Here is a 23,313-nt window from a genome sequence, read left to right as displayed (position 1 = left end):
TCAAACATAAAATTCTGTTTACTTGACCAAGTTGACAAAGTTACACTGATCATCCCTCCAACCAATTCAACAGTACATTGCAGGGCTTCAGTGATTATGTAACTGATAATCAAAATATTAAACATTATTCAGATTCTTGGTGGAGTCAGTGGTAGCATTTCCATAGAAACACTTTGCATCAGCAGCTCCATGCTCCAGTGCTCTGGGAGACTTTATAGTCCTGAGAGTTGAAGACTGGATGACTGACAGCTGTCCTTCATCACAGCAGAAGACACAGAAATCCTCTTCCTCCTCATCATCATCAAAACATGACTGTGATCTGCGTCCTCATCTGGACTCTCCTCTGCTGCTGCTTCACAGGTAAAGTCCAGAGAATCCAACTCCTCTCCTCTATGAACATCCGTCCCTCTGAAATGAAGGCCACAAAAGCATGAAGCTGCTTTCTGTTTCTGTCTCTGTATCCTCAGAGTCCAGAGGACAGGTCACAGTGACTCAGCCTGGAGCAGTGAGCTCTGCTGTGGGAGGATCTGTCTCCATCTCATGTAGAACCAGTCAGGATGTTTATAGCAACGACCGTTTAGCCTGGTACCAACAGAAAGATGGAGAAACTCCTAAACTACTAATTTACTATGCTAGCACTCGAGCATCAGGGACTCCAAAGTCGTTTTACAGGCAGTGGATCAAACTCTGATTTCACTCTGACCATCAGTGGAATTCAGGCTGAAGATGCAGCAGTTTATTACTGTCAGAGTGCTCACTACATCAACAGTCAGTATGTGTTCACACAGTGAAAAACAGTCGTACAAAAACCTCCCTCATTCTGGCTGAACAGAAACTGAACTGACTGCTGCAGCTGGAAGATGCTGCAGACACTGAAACAGTTCACTGAACAACAAACACACAAACCCTAACCCCGATAATAATGTCAACCTCTGTTTTTCATTTAATAATCGCAAATATAGATTTGATATTTTGTAAAAATAAAAAGATTATTCTGACTAAGAAACACAATAGAACACTGAAATAAACTGTGATGCCATAATTTAAATTGTTATGATAACAGAAAACAGGCTGTACAAGAAGCACGACATATGAACATGCACTGAAAGTTGAAACCAGTTGAACTTTGACCAATCAGGGTTTAGGATTTGGTAGTGACGTATTGGTAGTGTCCTTTTCAAAACATGTAAGCGCCAATCTTGAAAAATGACTATGAAGAAGAAATCAATAACAGTGATTTGTGTTCGGCTGGATTACAAAGACACCAAGTCTTTAATATATTGGAATCGAGCTGTGAAAGATAAAGCCTGGAGGAAGATTCCAGAGATTTGCATCACTTTAACATTTCACACCAAGCCTCTTCCAATTGTGACTACATGCACTAGTATCTTGCATTAGGACAACAGATGAAATTTAACTCCTGTGCTAACTCTGGCATATTTATGTTGATGCAGCTTCTGAAACATTGTTTAATATGCACTGTCCTAATTCAAATAAATAAATTAATAAATAAATAAAATAAAATAAAATTTCAGGTAGAGAGATAACTGTGTGAACACCACATGCTAAAAGTGTGTTTAAGAATGCAAGTTTCGCACGTTGATAATAATAATAATAATCCATTTTATTTAAATGCCTTTCATGAAACCCAAGGACACTTCACAAAACAAAGGTTAAAAATAGACATTAAAAGCACAATAAATATAAAAGACAAATTCAAAAGTGAATCGGGATGGGAAGGCAAAAATAAACAGATGAGTTTTGAGTTTCGATCTGAAAGTTGGAAGAGAGTCTATGTTACGGAGATCAGGAGGGAGGGAATTCCAGAGTTTGGGAGCCGAGCAGCTGAAGGCTCGGCTTCCTATAGTGACGAGTCGGGCCAGAGGAACAGAGAGCTGAACAGAGGAGGTGGACCGAAGAGAACGAGCGGGGGTTTTGATATGGATGAGGTCGGAGAGATAAGGAGGGGCCAGGTTATGGAGGGCCTTAAAGGTGAAAAGGAGGAGTTTGAATTGGATTCTGGAGGTCATGGGGAGCCGAGTTCATCTGGGTTTGGTGTGTTAGGGATTGGAATATCACGTATATGTGAGGAAAGTGCGTCCACATTAATATTTTTAACATTACGAAAATAAATGAGGCGGGAGGGAGGGTTCAGTGACAAAGTAATGGAGATGTTAAAAGACACAAGAAAATGATCGGTTACATGAATTTCATCAGTAGAGCAGTTAGTGGGGGTTAATCCAGAGCAGCAAACTAAATCCAAAATACATCCTTTAGAGTGAGTAGGAGAAATGACATGCTGGGTGAAGTTAAGGCTGTCCAAACATGAGCTCAAGTCTCTAGTGTGTGGAAGAAGGCTATTGTCAAAGTGAACATTCATGTTCATGAATGCGACACACATGCGTTGAGTGTACATGGCTTGAGACAGCTGTGTCTCTACCTGATCTGTTTCTGTAATCGGTACCCTGCAGGCACAAACCGTACATCACTTCCTAGTCTAGTCACCAACATTGTGATAGGTAAGTTATTTGAATTAGTTTGGCTCCCTGTAGCCTTTCCAGACAGTTTTGTCTCCTTTTTGACTGTCTGAGCCATTTAAACAACAGATGCCTCCATATTGACACAAATGTATGATTTCCTCAACAACAGAGAGCTTCCCCCGACTGGATTACATCACCATAAGACTGGGAGAATGGCGCCTAAATGCACCACTGTATATTCTCATATTGTTGTCATTGCAGTCAATGAAAATCTCAGTGATGCATGATATCATGAAAACCACAAAGCTTGGAGCCATTCTTCTCTCTGTTTGATTGTTATTAGTTATTACAGGACACTGACAATGGGAAAAGAGGAAAACTGAGGAGATGCCCCCGGGCTACTGCAGCCACTTTTTAATAATCATCACGGTAAGAATTCCCCAATGTCCCTGTTGGAGTCAGTGGTAATATTTCCATAGAGACACTTTGCATCAGCAGTTCCATGCTCCAGTGCTCTGGGAGATTTTATAGTCCTGAGAGTTGAAGACTGGATGACTGACAGCTGTCCTTCATCACAGCAGAAGACACTGAAATCCTCCTCATCATCATCCAAATCATGACTGTGATCTGCGTCCTCATCTGGACTCTCCTCTGCTGCTGCTTCACAGGTAAAGTCCAGAGAATCCAACTCCTCTCCTCTATGAACATCCGTCCCTCTGAAATGAAGGCCACAAAAGCATGAAGCTGCTTTCTGTTTCTGTCTCTGTATCCTCAGAGTCCAGAGGACAGGTCACAGTGACTCAGCCTGGAGCAGTGAGCTCTGCTGTGGGAGGATCTGTCTCCATCTCATGTAGAACCAGTCAGAATGTTTATGGCAGCAACTATTTAGCCTGGTACCAACAGAAAGATGGAAAATCTCCTAAACTACTAATTTACCTTTCTAGCACTCGAGAAACAGGGACTCCAACTCGTTTTACAGGCAGTGGATCAAACTCTGATTTCACTCTGACCATCAGTGGAATTCAGGCTGAAGATGCAGCAGTTTATTACTGTCAGAGTGCTCACTACATCAACAGTCAGTATGTGTTCACACAGTGAAAAACAGTCGTACAAAAACCTCCCTCATTCTGACTGAACAAAAACTGAACTGACAGTTCAATGAAGACACACACACACAAATACAAACACAATCATGTGTGTTTACTTTCCAAATTCTTTGTTATAATTCTATTTTAGTTTCTTACAGTTAATAGAAATTATTATGATTCTGACTTTGGATTTTAAACACAGAACAACAATAAAACAGATGTTTTACATGGAAAACAAAGAACAGCTCATGACTGAATACATTTTGTTTCATTTATTAAAGTACAGTTGTATTAATTTGCATCCTCATCACCAAATCGTAAGTTTTAACCAGATGATAGCAGAAAAGTAAAGTTTTTAACTAAAAAGATGTAAGAATTGTACTAAACTGATGCTGGTATGAAGTTGATTTTTGAATTTAAATATTAATGGAGGATAAAAAAAAGATTTTAACATTTGGGGACAGAGAACCCCCCCCCCCCCCCACTCAAAACACTATTAACACATTTATACTGAAAATAAGGTTAGGTGTGAAAACAATGATTATCTAAATGCTAACAATTTTTAAAGATATATTTCAGATTTTACAAGTCCAGTTTAAAGTGTCTCTGTAGGAGCCATGAATTACGTGTGATCTTTCTTGTGGTGAATGAATATATATTTGTTTTGATTATAGGCCATTGAGTGGGTAATCAGCTGGTGGCCATTGCATGTCAGAACAGCGCCCTCTGTGGAGTGTTTTAAATCCCGTCTTAAAACGCATTTTTACTCTCTAGCTTTTAACACCGCATGATTGTGTGGTCCTCTGTTTTTTTACTGTATTTTTATCTGTATTTATCTGTGTTTTATCTTGTTTTTATTATTTTTTAATCTATATTTATCTGTGTTTTTATCTTGTTTTTACCTTGTTTTTATTTTTATTTAATTTTTTATCCATTTTACTGGTGTACTTTGTATTTATTTTGTATGGCAATCTTTTGTCTGGTGTTTGGTCACTGTACAGCACTTTGGAAACTGCGAGTTTGAGAAATGTGCTATATAAATAAAGTGGATTGGATTGGATTGGATTGGTGGGTCACATGTTTGTTGGCGGTGACATAAATTGACTATGACTCACCTGTGGTTTTTTTCCATGTGTAAGATGGAAGGGGGGGTGAGCTGGGTTGCAGTATTTTTTTGTTGACCGCTTTATACGCTTTTCTGCATTTTTCTTGATTCCTTGTTTTTTTTATTTTTGGATCACAATATAATAAGTGGATTTAATTACCTTCATTTTTCATTATTAAAACTTCAAAATACCAACTTTGTTATGCTTTATGGTTTTTTGAGCGTGTCATTATTCAATACCCGGACCCAGCGTCAGCCTCTCGGCGACTGTTTGGCTACAATTTGTCAACAAAAAAAGGCCAATAAACACAGATATTATGTGATTGAGCAACGGAGCTGAGATTTGGAGTAACAAAAGGAGGATTCAGTTACACGGACATCGGAGAAACTAATGGAGGTAGGAGCTGGCTGTCAAACAGTTAAGGAGGAGCTGCTATCGAACTACAGCCAGGTAAGACCACCTGTTGATGTCCGCATGGAAGCTGTGCCAGTGGAAAGATTGCAGTTCAAAAGTTTGAAGATTGGGAACGATCGTCTGGCTCGTGGCTGAAGGAGGTTTAGTTCTGCGCCAAACATTCCGATGCTGAGTGACTTTTTGCTGAGTGACGCAAAGTGAACTTACCTCTTGAACTTGGGTGGGTGCGGTTTGTAATCAGGTGCGCTCTATAACCCAGAAATTACAGTTTTCAGGTTGGGCTCTGGTTATGAAGTGGAACTGCCACTGCTTTTCTTTCAATTTGACAAACAACCAAAGATTAAATCCGGCTTAAGCTCCCGCATCTCGTAATTTATTCAAAGCAGACCGATACTTGAATGTTATTATGTTGATGTTCTGTGACAACAAATTAAAAGTCACTATCCAACAGATGTACTTTGCATGCAGGCGTTAAGCACGCTGAATCCAGATGGTTTGTCGCCTTTGTGATTGTAAAATTACAGGAAAGCACACCCATAAATGACACTTTCTTTCAAAGGCTATGTTCACACCGCAGGCTGAAACGACTTGATTTCAATTTTTTTTTTCCCTATGCGACCTGTATCTGATCTTTTCATGACAGTCTGAACGACACAGATCGGATCTTTTCAAATGCAACCCAGGCAACTTGGGTATGTGGTCCTGAATCCGATACGTATACGATCTTTTCGAATGCGACCGCTGTCTGACCGGCCAGGCCACATGAATCCGACCCGTACGTCATTGATACGCTACAAACTTCATAGTTCTGCATTGTAGTAGGTGGAAACGAAAACATAAACATCAACCATGGCTGACGATGCTGATGAGACCAGTCAGTGGCAGGGAAGCGAAGTCACCGATTGGATTCATATTTGGGGTGTCAGCTCTATTCAGGCCAAACTCCATGGTTCTTATCGCAACCGGGCGGTTTTTGAAAAACATATTTCCAGCGAAATGGCTGAGCGTGGTGTTGAACCTTCCCCACGATTACTTTTTTTTTTCTTTCTCTCTTTCCGACCGTGGTCAGAAGTGCAGGGGACCCAATGCGGATCCTCATCCGGGGTTCACTTCCCAGTTCAAACCCTATCAAGGGTGAGGACAATAGGATATGTATCAACAATTAGTCTGTGAGTAATGACTGGATATCACCGCGATAATGAAGGAACATTATGTAGAACCTTTAGGTTAGTTAAACAAAGAGCAGAGGCTGTAGACAAACCGGCACAAAATTACACACTTGGCTTCTTACAGTGGAATGTGAGGGAACAGTTTTTCTTTCTAATATGCCACATCTGCATTTCAAGCATGGTAAAGTGGGCTAATTCACTGGATCTGATCAGAAAAACCAGCGTACCTCCAGGTCTTCTTCCTTGTCCACACTGAATACTTTTGTAGGCCGAGGTGTACAGCTCCAAGGCCTTGCCAAGGAACCACAGCTCTGCAGAAAACAAACTCACTGAAGATTTTCTAAAAAGGGACCCAAGGCTGGAGTTAGAACTGGAACAAAGGCATATATGGCCCATTATGGAACAATGACAGAGATGAGGGGAAAAACCTCGATGTCACGGATCTTTTGCCGCTCAAACTCATCAATGGTCTCCACCAGCTGCTTGGTGGTCCATGCTGCATCCATTGTGGCTCTTTGTAATTCACTTTCAGCCTTATGGCAGGAAAGTTCCAAATAATATGACAAGATGAAACTATATTTCCTTTTGGTCAACCTCCATTAAGCTTTTTTGGAATGAGCCATTTATCCATAGAAAAGTGAAAAATGTTAAAGCATGCTGGAAGTAATTTAAAGTCACGATATGTCACATCGTTAAGAAAGGAGAAAAGGGGTTTACCCCAAACCCACCTGAGAATGTGGATTTGGTCATGAAAAAAATGAAAATTTAGATACACATTTAGCAAGAATCACAGTCATGGAAAAAGGAATGAAAGGATACAATGATTTGTCTGTCAGAGGGGTTTTTCAGTCTTGTTTTCTCGAGCTGAGCTTCCTGTTTGGTTTCTTTGTCTATGGCACTTTGGGTCATTTTCACATCCTCCTGAATGGTGGTAAAAGCCAGAGTTAGCACTCAATCAATCAAATGGGACCTAGAATGCAGTGTTTTGAGTGTAAAAAAAATTAAAAAGATATTTGCAAAATAAAAAGGAGAATTTGTAATTTTTCTAATTCAAATTAATGTAAATGAATTGCATATTTGAATAAAATGTAATTTAAGTTATATACAATATACATTTTAGTTTTTTTTAGTAGAACAAAATAAAAAAATGTTTGCAAGACTTATTTAAGCTATTTGCTGCTAAAGAAAAAGTCAAAAAAATATAATTTTAGCCAATATTATTTTACAGATATGGCATAATTTAAATCCTTGAATTAGAATTTTAGAAGAAAACACAGTATTTAAACATAAACTCAAGTTCCTAAAAGTGGAGACATGTATTGAATAACACTGCCCCCTGCTGGCCACAGAAATCTTTTGTTTTTCCCCAGTTCAATGCAGTCACGAAAAAATCTGCTTAATTCAATAAATTGTAATAAATGTAGTAGAGAAAACAGCACAGGGACGAGACTCACTCTTTTACGTCTTACCACAGCGCCATGGGTTTTTAATGGCTCCACAACTTTGGCCTCAAGTCTTTTCACCTAGAATACAGCAAAACATTACCATGATGGATGGATTCAAACCATGACTGACATGGAAAAACCAAAACAAACCAAAAAAGAAAATAAGAATAAGGTACAAGATTTCTGTTTCTCATGCCTGGGCATGGCGGCAGTCCTGAATCTTGGCCAGGTGGTCAGCAAATACCTTCATTCCCCTCTTGAGGTCTGGAGTCTCTGTTAGGGTTAGGGTTGAAAAAAGGTCCCCCTTGTCTCGCAGCCTGGCGGTTTTGCGAGTTTAGGCCGCAAACAGCTGGCACATCTCTCTGAAGTGTTTCTCCACCCTGGTGATGTTGTCTTGGATCTTCTTTGTCTGGTTGTCTCTGGAGGGGATTGATGACAACAGTCATTATGAAGGTAAAATGTGAGTGGTAAAATCACACATTTTGTGTTACTCAATTTGTACACGTTAAACCTACCAGAAAATAAAATACTCCAAAGCCTAAGCAATATGCAAATAAGCATATAAACATAGTCATACTCATATTTTGGTTTAAGCTAAGTTTTTTCCATTTTTTTGCTTTTAATTTGAAAGTTTTCTCATTGTTTCTGCTGAAAAAAAGCAAGGAAATGAATGGGCTCGCCTACACATGCATCCCTTCTGAACATGAAGCATTTGAAATGATCAGACAAAATACAAAAAACGGCTACGTCAAGAAACTGAGGTAATTAAACCTAGCTAAATTAGTCATATCATCATCAGCCGCTTCGTGTTGTTTTCTCCCTTTTTGAACAAATTGTCCTCATGCAATAGCAGAGTTCTTATCCCTTTATAGGGCACTAAATGAAATACTTTAAAATTCAAAAATTCAACCTTAAAGTGTTATTGGAGAGCATAAAAAGACTTAATTTCATTGGTGACATTTTTCAATTTTTTTTTTTTATTTTCATGTAGAAAATCAATGCCAATGAATATAAATAAATATAAGAAAAACACACATCATGTATTTGAACATTTGAACATCACTTTTAGAACATAAAAGTGCTAATACCAAAAAGTGCTGATAACAAAAGTGTTGAATAGGAATGTCCTGGTTGTGGGTGGGTGGGACAAAGTCAGGGTCTGACACATCATCCTCCTGATCATCATCATCACTAATGTCAGCGTGGACTGGCACAACAGCAGTCTCCCTCCTCTTGCCATAAAAGATTGATGAAAGCTAAAAATTAAACACATGGAATAAAAAAAAACTGTCAAAACATCATAAACTGACAAAATCACAATCACTATTCATAAACTAAAAACCGTGTCTAAATTCTCTCTGAATCACTGTATAGTGATATAAAAACATTTGGCAACATTAAAACATAAAATGCTAAGTTGTATTTCTTTATTTGTAAAGAAAATGCACTAATGTGGTTTGTTAGATGCATAGGGCATATGTCCAAAAACAGACATGTTTTTGGACATATGCCCAAAAACATGTCTGTTTTTGGAGAGAAAAGGGCATATGATCAAATATGGTGCCTGCATTTTTCATGCCGTATTTTCACTCATTTCAATAAATTCTCCGCAAACAACTTATAAGTCAACACTTAACACAACTATTCAACAGTAAAATGTATGCGTTTCATCAACTTACCATGGTTAGTTTTGACGATTCCTTTGAAAATGGAATATGGAATTAAGGCTAAAAGAAAAAACATATTGATTAAATAAACCTCGTTGTTTTCAATTTTTTATCAAAAAATATGTTTATAACAAAAATAAATATGAAAAATATGTTGTTGCAGCAAGTTTACTTAAACAATTCAAAATGTTGTGGTATATGAACAAGTAAATGTGTAAGAGTTTCCAGGTGACTGTTGCAAAAAGAACAGCTGGTGTCGATATCCTTTTAAAATTTATGAGAGATAAAACTTTAGAGAGATAATATCTATATAATAGACATTTCTTTTATCTTATTAGTTAAATATTTACAGAGTAATATCCACAATTTTTTCCAGGGGTGGAAGGTTGAACATATCGAGATGTCTGGAACTTGTAACATCTACTTTGTTGATGCAAGTGGAGATTTGCTTGGACTCTACAGTCTTTCAGCCAGCACAAAAAAGGGTTGATGAAGTCAGCATTGTCATTTTGTTCTCCTAATTCCAAATCTGGTATGACATTAGCTAACTCTAGTAGAACTACTTCCACTTCAGATGAAGAAAACCGGGCTTCTGGATTTTGGACTGCATTTAAAAACAATTGGGAAGTGGCTGGCATCGTTGATATGGCAGCAGCAGTCTCTGGCCTTCACAAAGTGTACGGCGTTCTCCATCTGTGTTCCTGGAGCAGGAGCCTTCCTCTGCAAGAAGTTGACAAACCAGATAAGAAACAAAATAAGTAGAAACTGCAATGAGGGGATACAGGAAAACTGATTATTGCAACATCAAAAAATGTTGTTCTCCATGTTCTCATGATGGTGTTATTGTCAGTTAAAGCCAAAAATGCCCATCTGTTCATATGATGACAAACTGTATTACAACCTATGATCCTCTGTGATTAAGTACCGTATCTTCTTGGGGTCCTCAGACTCGTACAGGCTCTGCATGGTCTTGAATTTGAAGTCCCCAGAGCCCACAAGGGCCTGTCCCTCCTACCCAGACTGAAGAGACCTCACCCGAGCCTCCTCAAAAGCCTGGTGGAACCTGACCACCTCCACAAAGTCAGGATAGGCTGAGGAGCAACAGATGAGGATGTCCTGCTGCTAAAAGTTCTGTTAAAACATGACACTTTGAACTGAGTGAATGAACCTCAGACACATCACCTTGTTGACCATCAGTGGGGACTGAGACGCTGTCCTCTCTCGCTTCTTCTGGTGGAAGGACACCAGGTTGATGGCGTAGCCCACGTCGTTTTCCAGCAGCCAGTGGAAGGTCTTGTCCTGATACTTTCCGAACTGGATCTCAACCGGCTCTGAACCCGGGTGGGGTTATTGATAGAGAAATGTTAGCTTTCTTAGGCCTCTGTGGATACAGCAGGCACTTCCTTCCTTGTTTTGCAGAACGCACTGCCCTCTTGAGGTCAATGATTAAAGCAAAGCAAACAACTCCCCTCACATTATATAAAAAAAGACAAAATTAAATAAACACAAGTCCAAAAAGGGAATAAGAAGAAGAAAAGTCATATACTTAACTTTGATTCCAAGAGCGTGTTCATTTATTTATTATTTATACCAGAAATGGGGGTTACATTTGTCTTGGGTTTGATTTAATAAAAGCAACATTTGCTTTAAGTTGTCTGGCGTTTGTACTTATTGCTTTCCTTAAGTAGGGGGTGGGGGGGTCGGGAACAAATCGGAGATCGAATTAAAAACATAAAGTTGGAGATTTTATTTTTAGGCCATATCACCCAGCCCTACTCTATTTATTCCATTCTCGGCCATCAAACCACCATACCCATCCTGGAAAGGGAATCCCAGCGATTGGCGAACTTATGACTTCTACATAGACTTACGAGGGAATTCAGGGAGTCATGTATGGGGATATACTGTAGCCAACACCGCAGACTGGAAGACTAGTTCGTACGGATATTATGAAACAGCATGGAAATCTCGTTTTACTAACTTTCAGGTGGACTATGCTAATTCTAATATGTCTTGTTAACTGTGAGCGACCCCTTTTCCCCACCCCGGCTGTGAGATCAGCTTGTGTGATTTTGCTATGCCCTAACATGTCTCCATTTGCTCCATTAACTCCAGGTGTCTCTTTTCCTTTACAGGACTTGTTGTGATTACTGTCGGTGTCTTACTTTTCATGCAAGGGCTCATATATCAATGTTATTTGGTTTTGTTTTACTCTGAAGGATTTTTGATGCTTCTGTTACGATCTCGATGTGATGGCTAGATGCCACATGTTAATTCTGTTTATGTGATCTTTCTTCAGGAGATCAAGAGAGGGATAATGAAGAAATGAATGCTTGCTGTTTTAATTTTTATTACATTTAAGTATTAGGGTACAGGCTTACATGGTTTTGCCATTTACTTGTGACATCTGACAAAAAGTTCACTGCTTTGACCTTTCCTGACACTCGATCCATGGTAGCAGGACGTGCGGACGTTCCCATGCGCAGGAAGAAGCTAACCTTTGCTCCAGCAATTGCTACGGGGTTCGGCTGTCCACAGCAGATTTGTCATGGACAGATGAGAAAGCATTTTACCTGTGAAGAGGACCGACAGTGTGGTCGAACTCCAAATATGGACCGAAGGAAGGGGCGGTCCAGCTGTCGACGGATCTACGCACCCGGGGGGAGGAGGCCAGCAAGCACAGGATAAAAGTCTTTCTTTGAGAAAAGTTCTTTGTCTCTCCTCTTCTAAAACTGTTTGCAAAGTTAGCCACATGTAAGCTGTGTGCATTGCAGACTCCGGAGTGTTTTAGAGAACTCTTGTCAGGGAATAACTTTGTTAATCTGTACTCTGAATTCAATTGAATTTACTCTGAATCTTGGTCATCTTTCCTCGATGCTTGAACACGTTTAGGAAAACTGCAAGACGAACAGATTTTCCTACAAACTCCAGGCTGATGGCTCAGACCGGACTTCAGCTGTTTCAGCAGAACCAGAGGACCCTGTGACAGTGGTGAGAGCTCTAACTTCTGCAGTCTTTATCTTTTCCTAAAATCCCAGCATCCTGGCAACAACCTCTCTGTGTCTCCAGGTTCTCCAGTCGGCATAAAAAGTGGGAGAGGGCTGTGATGGAGCAGGAAGCTGGAGTCCTTCCTGCTGCTCCAGCTGTTTCCCTGCAGCTGAAGGGTGGTCCTTGGTTCAGGTGGGACAGGGACAGCCCTACGACTACAAGATGCCAGAGGAGAAGCTGCCTCTGCCAGCAACACATTCTGATCATGAATCCTAGCCGCCCCTGAAGCTCCACCACCTCCTCCTCCTTCTGACCGTGTGCCAGGATCACCACTTTCAGAAGGAGGAAAGCGTCAGAAGCAGCTGCAGCACCAGAGCAAGGCCTTCCAGCAGGGACAGAAGTCCCCCGACAGGTTAAGCAGACCACCTGCAGAAAGTGTTTCTGGGATGCCTTACTGCACAGCTGCAGACGGGAAGAGTGTGGAGGAATGGAGGGAAGAAATGAAAAGATTCAAGGACCACTAAAGACTATTTAAATGTTTATTTTACATTTTTTGATTGACAAATAAATAAAATGTTGCTGCAAAGCTAGTGTTCTCTTATTTAAACGGGTAGTTGGTTAAAGATGAGCTTCCATGAAGGGTTGTCACAACATAGTTTACTGAAACAAAACAGGATGAGAAGAACTCTACAGAAGTTTTTCTAACCTAAACACAAGTCTGCAATAAATCTAGACAAATGAGCTGCATTTACAAACTATAAATGATGTTTCTGAAGCAAAACCCCAGCAGATATGAAAACATCTGATTAACACAAAAAAAGAGTCTTCCTGATGAATTGCAGCTCCATCTTCTCTCAAAGTGTATACTTTTTAAAGAATGCATCCGGTCAGACAGCTTCAAGTTGTTAAATAAATCTGAAAAAGAAGCTCAAAACATCAAACTGTTCACACGAAGACCTCACATCACTTTGAGGCTCTGATTCTGTCTTAGGTCATACAAAGCAGCTCAATCCAACACCTGTCACCATCAGAGTTACATCATGTGTCCCTTTAATACACACAATGACACATGTTCACACTGAAATCATTTCAAACACCTTTGTGATAATTGTACAGATGTGTCTGTAAAGTAACACAATTTGAATGTTTATTGTTGTGATTGCCCGAGGCGGGGCTCGAACTCACGACCTTCTGCACGGCAGCAGGGGGGCCCCTTCCCACCTCCTCTCCCCAAAAGATCACACACACTTCCCCACACAGAGAAGAATGTTCAACATAAGCAACAGTCTTTATTTTTCTTTGCTGTGAACAGTTGTCACGAATGATGAAGCACAAGAACGACAATAACCCTGAACTTCCACTGGTGTTTTCTTCTGTTTTGACTCAAAAAGGAGTTTTTCTGTGCAGAAATTAAATCCTGTCTCAACTAAGGTCCGTCAAACTGGCCCGATGCGCCCCCTGGTGGCCGCTGTTTGCAGCCATCATCAGAGATAGGCTTCTTGTCGCCGTGCAGAAGCTCGCGAGTTTGCGGCCCGCTGTGCGCGGTTGCAGCATAAAGTTCATCTGTTGCTGATTCTTCTAAAGAAACAAACAACTTGAACGGGCACGGATTCACTTTTATACTCTAAACAAAAAGTACGTGTAAATGGATGAAAAATATGAACACGTTAGGTCATCAATTGATAGATTCACAGAGATTCAGTAAAGGTGGAAATTGATTTTTTTTTCACTGTTTGTGTCGTCTCTAAAAAGATCAATTTACAGTTTATAAATTTGCTTATTTAAGTAATGATTTTATAGTGGGGTGTTTTTTTTTTCATTTACAGATTAAATAAAAGCATACATGTGCTTTCTTTATTGTTTGTAAATTCCTAAACTTTTTTCAAGGGACAATTGCCTTTTCGGACGTTCCCTGAAGGTGTCGTACAAGTCACGTGCTGGACTCCAGCGTGAAAGGTTGGGATCAGAACCGCTCTGTCCTTCTTCTCCCGGGCAACCTGAGTCCAAACGACGGTGAGAAGCAGAATTCTGCTTTTTGAGCTTCACACGGGCGAGAATGAGATGATGAGCAGCTCGTACGTGGTGGTTAAGATCAGAGAAATTGTAAAAGAAAAAAAAAACTTTTAGGTGAACGAAAGACGACGGCCGCCATGTTGTTCAAGTTCGCTTTTTCTCGAGTGATTAAGTCGATACTTGCTACGAGATAAAAACTGTTTTCGTGAGATAATGGTATAACTGTGTTGCGCCGAAAACACAGTAAACAGAAACAGATCATTAAATTTTTGGTTCCTAATGTTCAAAACTCGAAATAGCGGATTTGAAACAAGCAGTACTACAATGCTAATTAGGCTAATAGTTCAAAAAAACAAGTTATCAAATAACTGGACTTTTTCTACGCACTGCAGCGCTTTCTGACCGTCCAAATACAGAAAAATTGACCACAAAAACACCCACAGTCAGCAATAAATACGCAGTTTAACATTAATTATTGGAACGGAATGGCAATTTGGTGAAATTAGCGGGCCAGAAACTGCTGTAGTTTCATCCGCCATTTTTTTAACGTCAGCAACATAAAATTAAACAGTTTCTGTTTTCTACTAATAACACATCATTAAACTGTGTTTTCGACATTACGAGCAACACATTTATACCAATATCTCACGAAAACAGTTGTTTTTATCTCGTAATATCGACTTAATCACTCGAGAAAGCGACACATATATACGAACGATATTATTCAATTAGTTCGCCCTTCCCGAGGTAAAATAGTGGTATAGATGTGTTGTTTGTAATGTCAAAAACGTTCAATGATGTGTTATTAGTAGAAAACAGAAACAGGTTTAATTTGATGTTGCTTGCTAACGTTCAAAACTCTAATGGCGGATTTGAAAGTAGTTTCTGGCCCGCTAATTTCACCAAATTTCCAGTCCGTTCAAGTAATTAATGTTAAACTGCTTATTTATTGCTGACTGTGGGTGTTTGTAGTCAATTTCTCTATATTTGGACGCTCAAAGCGCTGCAGGGTGTAGAAAAAGTCCAGTTATTTGATAATTTGATAACTTTTTTTTAGAACTATTAATTTTGTCCTAAGGTGATAAGGACGCGTCTACATCTTGCATCACTCGAACACGCTGGTTCACTTTAAGAAAAACAGTAAAAAAATATTAATCAAATATTATAAATATTTGTTTGTCTGGGGTGTTTTAGTGTACTTTATTGACGGTCCCTGCCTGCCTCTAGTTTCACATCGAAGCAAACTCCGGCTATGACTCGTTTTCGGCATAACCAAAAAATATATACTAGTCTATAGAACTACATTAAGCGTTATGTTTGTGGATAAAGTTAGTAGGAAGAACAAAACAGATACGGACACATTTCAACTTCTAATAGCAGTTCATCTCATGTTTCATGAGTAAATGAGGTTAGTTATTTTATTGTTATTTGCTTTTAAAGTTCTTAAAATATTAGAACAAAATTCCACAGAATAAATATAACAAAGATCCACCGTTTCTTTATTTTTATTGAATGCAAAGCTTCCATGTAATGAATCTTACTTTCTCTCCAGGTGGAGCGGTGAAACAGCGACACTGTGTGGCAGAAATACAGCAGGTATTTTCTGGATTAAACGTGACTGTATCTTTGTGTTTAAAAACAGGAATTTTGTAGTAGAATTTTACCGCACAGATACTCACAATGTATTTAAAGAATTTCCGAGGCAGAATATTGCAGAAAACGCAGGAAATGGTCAGAATTTAGTTCAATCAGGAGCCAACAGGCTCTCAACAAGGAAGCAAGCCACTCAGGATGGTCTATGCAGTAATGAAAGTGTATAATCCTGGTCTTTGATGGGTTCTTCTTATTGAATTTAGGTCCATGTGAGTTCTGTCCGTCCTGTTGCTGGAAGCAGAAGCACAGACTTCGTCTCTGAGCTGATTTTTCTGCAGCGAGTCGTCGCTTTGGCTTCCTGCTTGAAGGCAGCAGCAGAATGATGTCAGTCTGACGCGGTCAGACCAGTTTTCTCTTTCTCCACACAGATCCTTGTCTGAAAGAGCGTCTCCACCCCTGTGTGTGTATCAGCACATGGGGGTTGGTTGGAGCTGCTGTGGGGATTGGTAAAGGTCCTCCTGGAGGGGTGTTGACTTGACCTTTTGTTCTGGCGCTTCCGGGAAACCAGTCGCACTCGTCTGACGTGACAAAACCCCCCTTCTTTTCCCAGAATCCTTCCAAGAAGTCTCTCACAAAGTCAGAAAAAATGTAATTTTAATCTGATCAGAAACATTTAAGTCAAACTTTAAATGGAGATGGTAAACCTGAGACGATCCTGTGTCATGGGAGAAACAGATGATCTTTTTTGGTGTTTTGTCTTAATTGTGGTTCCCTTTAAAGTCCACTGCGTTCCCTCAGATCACACCTCATGCTTGAGAGGAGTAGCAGAGGGGAGGGTTTAAAAAGCACTCAGAGACTTTGGCTCATCGCACTAGTTCTCTAGTGCATATACTAAAATTGGAACGATACAGAGAAGATTAGCATGGCCCCTGCGCAAGGATGACACGCAAATTCGTGAAGCGTTCCTCATTTTCTCTTTTAAAAACCAAATTCACCCATCTGTGTGTCCTTGTTTTAATAAAAATAAACTTTAATATGACACATCCAGCTAATACTGGACCATTTTTAATAGAGTTCATAATAAACGTTTCAGGAAAACTCACCGCAGATACAAGTTTAAATGTAAATAATAATTTAAAAAAAACTTAACTAAAATTTAAAATTGTATCTTTTAACATAAGAAAAAATGAATATAAATCCACTTTGAACAAATATTACATTAATTTAGCCACACAGAAACCCTGTTATAGTCTAAAACAGAAAAGAAGCTAAAAGTGCCTGAAATAAAAAAATCTGTCATTCCTTATTTAAACTAGAAATATTTTGACCAACTGAACCATTTGATGCTTAGAAAAATAATTCAATTGATAAATAATATTTAATTTAAATTGATCTGAAACATTAACACAGCACCACCAATATATTTAACATTTTTAGTCTGAAGAAATGGATAAAAACATTGTTCTGATTTTTTTTTCTAAATGATGGATTATTTATTCATGATGTCATAAAGTGCAGCTGTTTTCCTGCATGACCTGCTGTCTTTCTGTCAAAAACTGACACCAACTAAACACCAGGCAGACGAAGATACATTTAAGGAAACTAAAGACACGTCATCAAAACCTCTACAATAGTTCATAAAGAATGACATGATTAGCATGAGCTGAGGAAGCTAAAGGCACCGATGATCCTGGTGTTGCGCAACAGGCAGCTCTCCGCGTGCCCCGTGTTACCTGACAGACGAAGCCCACCCCCCCCTCCCCTTTCATTCTCTCTCACGCAGCCGTGTGTGACACAGACATGAGCAGCTGCACGAATGGGGATTCAAAGGTTTCAGGCTTTTACAAACTCTGTGAAAGAACAGATAATAGGAACCGAATAGTGGACCAGATTTAGTTTCCAAGCACTGAGCCGCTGACACCACCGCCCCCACGTTAAATTTGCACACCGGACAAGTGCCCGTATTACCTGTGCATAAAACCGCCACCACCGCGCGCCCCCCCGCTGGCATCGCTTTTTGTGAAGCACTGAGTTAAAAGAAAACACATCATTTCATCACATATTTGGGATCTGGTTTGGTATTGAAAATCAATTTAAGGTCAAATTATTCATTTTTTTTTTTAAATCTGAGGAGCTGAAGGTGTAAAAAATTCACTTAAGAAGTCAAACCTTAAGAAAAATTATTTAAAAAAAAAAAGATTAAATAAAAAAATAAAATACCATTATTTATGTTAAAACAACAAATATTTGGTGATTAGTGTGGCTACTTTGCATAAAACGTTTATAAGTGAAAACAGTACCTGTAAGATGAGAACAAAGGGCTTAAATCAGTAAATATTTGTTTGAGTTACATTTATTGTCTTCAAAAACCAGGAAGAGAAGTTTGAATCTAAATGTTCTTAGCCTTAGATTCTGTAGAATACTTTCATTCTGTGAAAAACTACAATATTACAGTCATCCTGTACTAATACTGTTGAAGTACTTAGTAGAATCTGCCAAAGTAAAATAATGAGCCAGAATTAACTATTCATGAGTAAAGAAAAACACTTTTTCACAGTCCATCCCAGAATAATCCAAGCGTTACAGCTGTGAAAACTGCAGGATTCTTTGTTTTTCTGCTGTTGAGCATAAAATCAAAGCAAAGAAAGAGAAATGTTCCAACGTGATTATTTCAAAGCTGATTCCCCTCAGAATCCATCAAACTAACAGGAGAGAAGAAGCTGAACTGTTATTTCTGTGTCCATGCTGAGATGTTGGACTGGTGGGTGTTTCTGCTGCAGGTCTAACCTCCATCATGGTTTGTCTTTTTCAGCAGCAGAAATCTGGAAAGACACGGAACGACCAACTGTTGATGAAGAAAGATGGAGATTCCCTCACTGCTGCATCTGGAGGCTGAAGGAGGTCAGTTCAAGAAGAAGAACATCTCTGCAGTTTCTGAAAGACTTCAATCTCTCAATCCTCCTATGGAGTCTGTTGTAGATATTGTCTTTAGATCTGCTGTGGTTCTGAAGGCAAAAAAAGTTATATTTTCATATTCACTTCTTCTGGAAATCGACTGAAGAGAAGAAATTCCTGAGAATATTGGCACCAAAGTGACTAAACAGAACTTCAATGATTTTTTATTTTCACCAACTTAAAAGCAGCACAGCCATTATTTAATTATTTAAGAGAGTTTAAAAGCTCCTCTGAAAAATGTTTATTCAGGAAGTGTCGACTTTTTTAATTCAAAATCTGTTCTTTCTGTTTCAGCCTCACAAGTACCGGCTCCTCCTTTGGTTCCCGATGCTCCACCTTCTTCCTCTGACGATGGCGACTCTGCTGGGCTGAGTGGACAACCGGATACGGTTCTCCCTTTAGCTGGGCTTGAGGAGCAGCCAGCTCCAGCTGTCCTCGCTCCACCTTCATCTGCTGGCGATGCAGAGGTGATGTGACAGTAGCTGCAGCTTTTTGTGTCTCTGTGTCGCTAACAGCAGTCATACATTAAAGCTGCTTCATCTCGTCTCTTCAGCTGCTGCCTGAGTCCTGGCGGGCAGCTCTCTCTGCAGAGCAGCAGCAGTGGATCGGGCGGGTGCTGTTCACCAGGGACAGCTCGGGGAGATCCAAGCTCACCACTGAGCTGAATCTGTGGTGGAACCCTCCCCAGCCCCGCCCAATCTACCACCAACCTCCCGCGTCCCCTGACCTGTTCTTCGCATGTCGGCTGTTCCTGTGGATGCCCCACAGGATCTGGGGCCTTCAGCTGACATGTCCCCAGCCTTTGTGTGGCGGGCCACTGACGAAGGCTGGGCTGTACAGGACCATCCGGAGGGTCCTGGACATCGACGGCTGGTACCTCATGGCCACGGAGTACCTGGAGTGCCGTCGGTGTAAGAAGAAGGTCGGGGGGTGGTCACAGGGGATCGTACGGCAGCTGGCTCCCACCTACAGCTGCCAGTTTCCCGCTGTACTCACGTACAAGTAAGAGGCAACATTTAACCATCTGTTTATTTGTGTGTGAAACTTTGTCTACATGTTGGCATATGGTGATTGTGTTGATGCAGGCTGTCCTGTGACCAAAGGGTGGTTGCACAGCTCAGGTCTCGCACGTTGGGCAACAGTGCCAACCGGCTGTACAACACCCTGCGGGAGCAGCACTCGGACTCCTGGATGCGGAGAGCGATCCACTACCTTGGCGTCTGCGAGCGGTTCCTGGCCTTGAACAATGTGGGGGGGCAGTTTCCACCACCTCCACCTATGCCCCCTCTTCCGTCACCCGTCTGGCTGCTGACGGTGTACGGCTACGACGTCCTGACGCGGCTGGACGAGTACAAGGCCAGGATCACGTCCACCTTTGGATCCATCTTAAAAATGGATTCCACCAAGAAGGTTTGGGAATGTTTTTCTCCTGTGGATTCTCAAGCAGAAGTTTGAGTCTGTTCTGAAAAACATCTCTGTTCAGGTGACGAAGAAGCTCGCAGGAGCTGCCTCCGACTCGGCCGCCTTGGTTACCAACGTAGGTAACGAGCACGGTCAGGTCCTCATGAGCGTCCTCACCTGCTCTGAGGGCTCTGAGGGTCTGTCCAGGATGGCGGCCGGGCTGATGAGGCGGTATCGACTCGCCAAGGTTCCTCCCCCCCAGCTCATTTATGTGGACCGCGACTGCTGCAGCACAGACGGTGTGTGCAGGACAGCTGCCTTATTTTCGGTAAGAACTCAGATTCATCATGTTTTTGTTAATGCTGACATGTTGCACACAGTTCAGTCCTAAAGTTCTCTCCACGTTTGTCTTGTAGGAGTGGAGGCAGCTGGTGGTTCGACTTGACATCGGGCACCTGATGCGCCGCTTTGCGTCAGGTGTCACTACCAAGAGCCACCAGCTCTATCCCACCTTCATGAAGCAGCTGTCTCACTGCATCTTCGAGGTGGACCCCGGAGATGCCCGCCGTCTGACTCAGGCGAAGCGGTCCGAGCTGGAGGGGAAGCACGGGATGGTCGGCCTGACGGATGCGGACGTGATCCAGAGGGTTTCCAAGGAGGAGTGGAGGCTCCACTGTCGTCGTCGGACACGTGGAGCTGAGGAGACGGCACTCCTCATCCAAAACCTTCTGGACACCTTCAGTGGCCCGGCAGGACGCGACACCCTGGACATCCCGTTGCTGGATGCTCTCCGCATTCAGGAGATCTGGAGCACCCAGAGGCGGCACCTTAGCTGCATCCAGGACTGGCCGGGGGTGCAGCTCTACACCGAGACTGGCAGGCTGACCAAGGGCGGGGTCAGGCTGCCAGTTTATCGCTGCGCTAGAGGCTCCACCTCTCTGGGGTCCTTCCACCTCCACCTCCAGCGGTTCATCCCAGGTAACTGCAGATGCCGTTCAGTTTAACGGGATAAATGGTGGAAGTTTAGACTTTATTAGAAATTTGTAAACTTAACTGCTGATGTTTACACGGTTCCCTCAGGGACGTCTGCCAGCCCCAAATACTTCCAGGCGTTCCTGATAGATGGACTGGTGAGGTGGAACGAGGACCGAGCAGCAGCGGCTGCACCTCCGGCTGCAGCTGAGGAACATCTGTCGCCTCTCCACTGCTACAGTGGCCACCTCAAGCACGCCCTTAACCAGAAGAGCCAAAGGGTGCTTGGCCTTCAGATGGTTAAGGATTTCACCAAACCTGCTGCGTACACAGGTGAATAACGACAAAAGAGGCCAGAGGTGTAGATCTGACTTCATAGCAATCTGCAAAAATGACCTGAGCTCTCTGTCGTCACTGCAGGGGAGCTCATCGGGGTGGAGTACCTGTACCAGCAGACGGGCAGCGTGCTTGAGGATGTCAGCCTGGACCCTGACGCTCCGGACGAGGCTGCTGCTGTCACTGCTCTCCAAGAGGAGGATGAGGGCATCAATGAGGATGAAGACCCCACCATCTCTGAGCCAGTCATCATCTCCTCTGACACAGCAGCCCGGTCAGGTGGTCCAGCTGGCACCAGCAGGTCTGCGAGCCATCCATTCCCCCCCACCACCACTGAAGACGATGTCCGTCCTGGGACCTCGCACACCTCTCGTCAACATCTCTCCTCAGACTCTGAGGTAAAATCTACAACCTGAGTCCACTATCAAACGATGTTGTGTATTTTTAGTAGAATTTCTGTGCTTTGCATTTGCCAACTGTCCATTTGGTTCTGTCACAGGAAGAGGTCCAGGGTCCGGATGGTCAGCCAGGATACCAGCAGAGGGCAGTGCTGGAGCAGGAAGCTGGACTCCTTCCTGCAGCTGCAGCTGTTTCCTGGGAGCCTCTTCCTGCAGCTAAAGGGCTGTCCTTGGTTCAGGTGGGACAGGGACAGCCCTTAGACAACAAGAGGCCAGAGGAGAAGCTGCCTCTGTCATCAGCATGTTCAGGGGCTGAACCCCAGCTGCCCCTGCTCGACCCTGAAGCTGCTCCTCCATCATCACCACAACCATCACCCCCTCCTCCTCCTGAGCGTGTGCCCAGGACCACCGCCTTCAGAAGGAGGAAAGCGGCGGAAGCAGCAGCTGCAGCACCGGGAGAAGGCCTTCCAACAAAAGTCCGCCGACAGGTTGTGCAGTATACCTGCACAAAGTGTGGCCAGCCGAAAAGGCTAGACACCGGCCACACACGCATTGCTGGGGTGTCTTACTGCGCAACCGTCGGCGGGAAGAGTGTGGAGGAATGGAGGGAAGAAATGAAGAGGAAGGAACACTAAAGACCTTTTACAATATATATTTAGTTTTTCTACTTTTGTTTTATTGAAAAATAAATATTTTTTATGTTGTTTATGTTTATGTTTGTTTATGTAATGAGCTTCCATGAAGGTTTGTTACAACATAGTTAATTGAAACAAAACAGGGTGGGAAGGAAAACTCTACAGAAGTTAATCTAACTTATGTAATAAATAAACAAATCTTTGCAATAAATCTAGACAGATGAGCTGCACTTTCTAAACTATAAATGTTTCTGAAGCAAAACACCAGCAGAGATGAAAACATCTGACAAACAATAAAAAGGGGTCTTCCTTGATGAATTCTTGGTTGTTGAATAAATCTGAAAAAGAAGCACAAAACAACACAAACTGTTCACACAAAGGCTTCACATCACTTTAAGTCTCTGATTCTGTCTTAAGTCATCCAAAGCAGCTCAATCCAACACCATGTCTGACTAATGTCACCATCTGAGTTACATCATGTGTCCCTTTAATACTCACAATGACACTTTTTTTTTTCCCTCCACTGAAATCATTTCAAACACCTCTGGGATTATTTTACAGATGTTTCTGTAAAGTGACATTAATTTCCAGATATACATTATTTAAGAAATGATTTTATAGTGTTTTTTTTTTTCATTTACAGATTTAAAGAA

The 23,313-nt window shown here is 41.6% G+C and overlaps 2 protein-coding genes, 1 long non-coding RNA gene and 1 other non-coding gene across 5 annotated transcripts; 2 read left to right on the top strand and 2 right to left on the bottom strand.

Moving 5' to 3' along the window:
• Positions 1–637: 637 nt before the first annotated feature.
• LOC144995648 (uncharacterized) lies at positions 638–10,870 on the bottom strand. 2 transcript variants are annotated; one of them, XM_078955391.1, is made up of 9 exons: positions 10,538–10,870; positions 10,295–10,460; positions 9,382–10,089; positions 8,791–8,958; positions 7,947–8,121; positions 7,712–7,780; positions 6,686–7,178; positions 6,485–6,597; positions 638–3,196 (listed from the first exon to the last, which is right to left on the bottom strand). In XM_078955391.1, the coding sequence occupies exons 7-9, from the start codon at positions 6,761–6,763 to the stop codon at positions 2,905–2,907; spliced, it is 483 nt and encodes a 160-aa protein (XP_078811517.1). In that variant the 5' UTR covers positions 6,764–7,178; positions 7,712–7,780; positions 7,947–8,121; positions 8,791–8,958; positions 9,382–10,089; positions 10,295–10,460; positions 10,538–10,870; the 3' UTR covers positions 638–2,904. The 2 variants fall into 2 exon arrangements, with proteins under 2 accessions (XP_078811517.1, XP_078811516.1); XM_078955390.1 differs by having other exon boundaries at positions 10,295–10,870.
• Positions 10,871–14,276: 3,406 nt separating this feature from the next.
• LOC144995355 (uncharacterized) lies at positions 14,277–22,978 on the top strand. Its single transcript, XM_078955001.1, has 11 exons — positions 14,277–14,370; positions 15,923–15,966; positions 18,776–18,864; positions 19,213–19,385; positions 19,472–19,920; positions 20,004–20,328; positions 20,402–20,647; positions 20,736–21,297; positions 21,400–21,624; positions 21,712–22,025; positions 22,127–22,978. The coding sequence occupies exons 3-11, from the start codon at positions 18,825–18,827 to the stop codon at positions 22,658–22,660; spliced, it is 2,868 nt and encodes a 955-aa protein (XP_078811127.1). The 5' UTR covers positions 14,277–14,370; positions 15,923–15,966; positions 18,776–18,824; the 3' UTR covers positions 22,661–22,978.
• LOC144995360 (uncharacterized) lies at positions 15,843–16,190 on the bottom strand. Its single transcript, XR_013658915.1, has 2 exons — positions 16,050–16,190; positions 15,843–15,944 (listed from the first exon to the last, which is right to left on the bottom strand). It is a non-coding gene; the product is annotated as an uncharacterized LOC144995360 (long non-coding RNA).
• On the top strand, positions 16,832–16,937 carry LOC144995724 (U6 spliceosomal RNA). Its single transcript, XR_013659231.1, has one exon. It is a non-coding gene; the product is annotated as a U6 spliceosomal RNA (small nuclear RNA).
• Positions 22,979–23,313: the final 335 nt, after the last annotated feature.

The sequence above is a fragment of the Oryzias latipes genome, chromosome 11, assembly GCF_053564925.1.
Source record: "Oryzias latipes strain Hd-rR chromosome 11, Olatipes_Hd-rR_3.1".
Classification (NCBI taxonomy): domain Eukaryota; kingdom Metazoa; phylum Chordata; class Actinopteri; order Beloniformes; family Adrianichthyidae; genus Oryzias; species Oryzias latipes.
The sequence above is the reverse complement of the archived record's forward strand: the minus strand, read 5'-3'. Positions and strand labels throughout refer to the sequence as shown.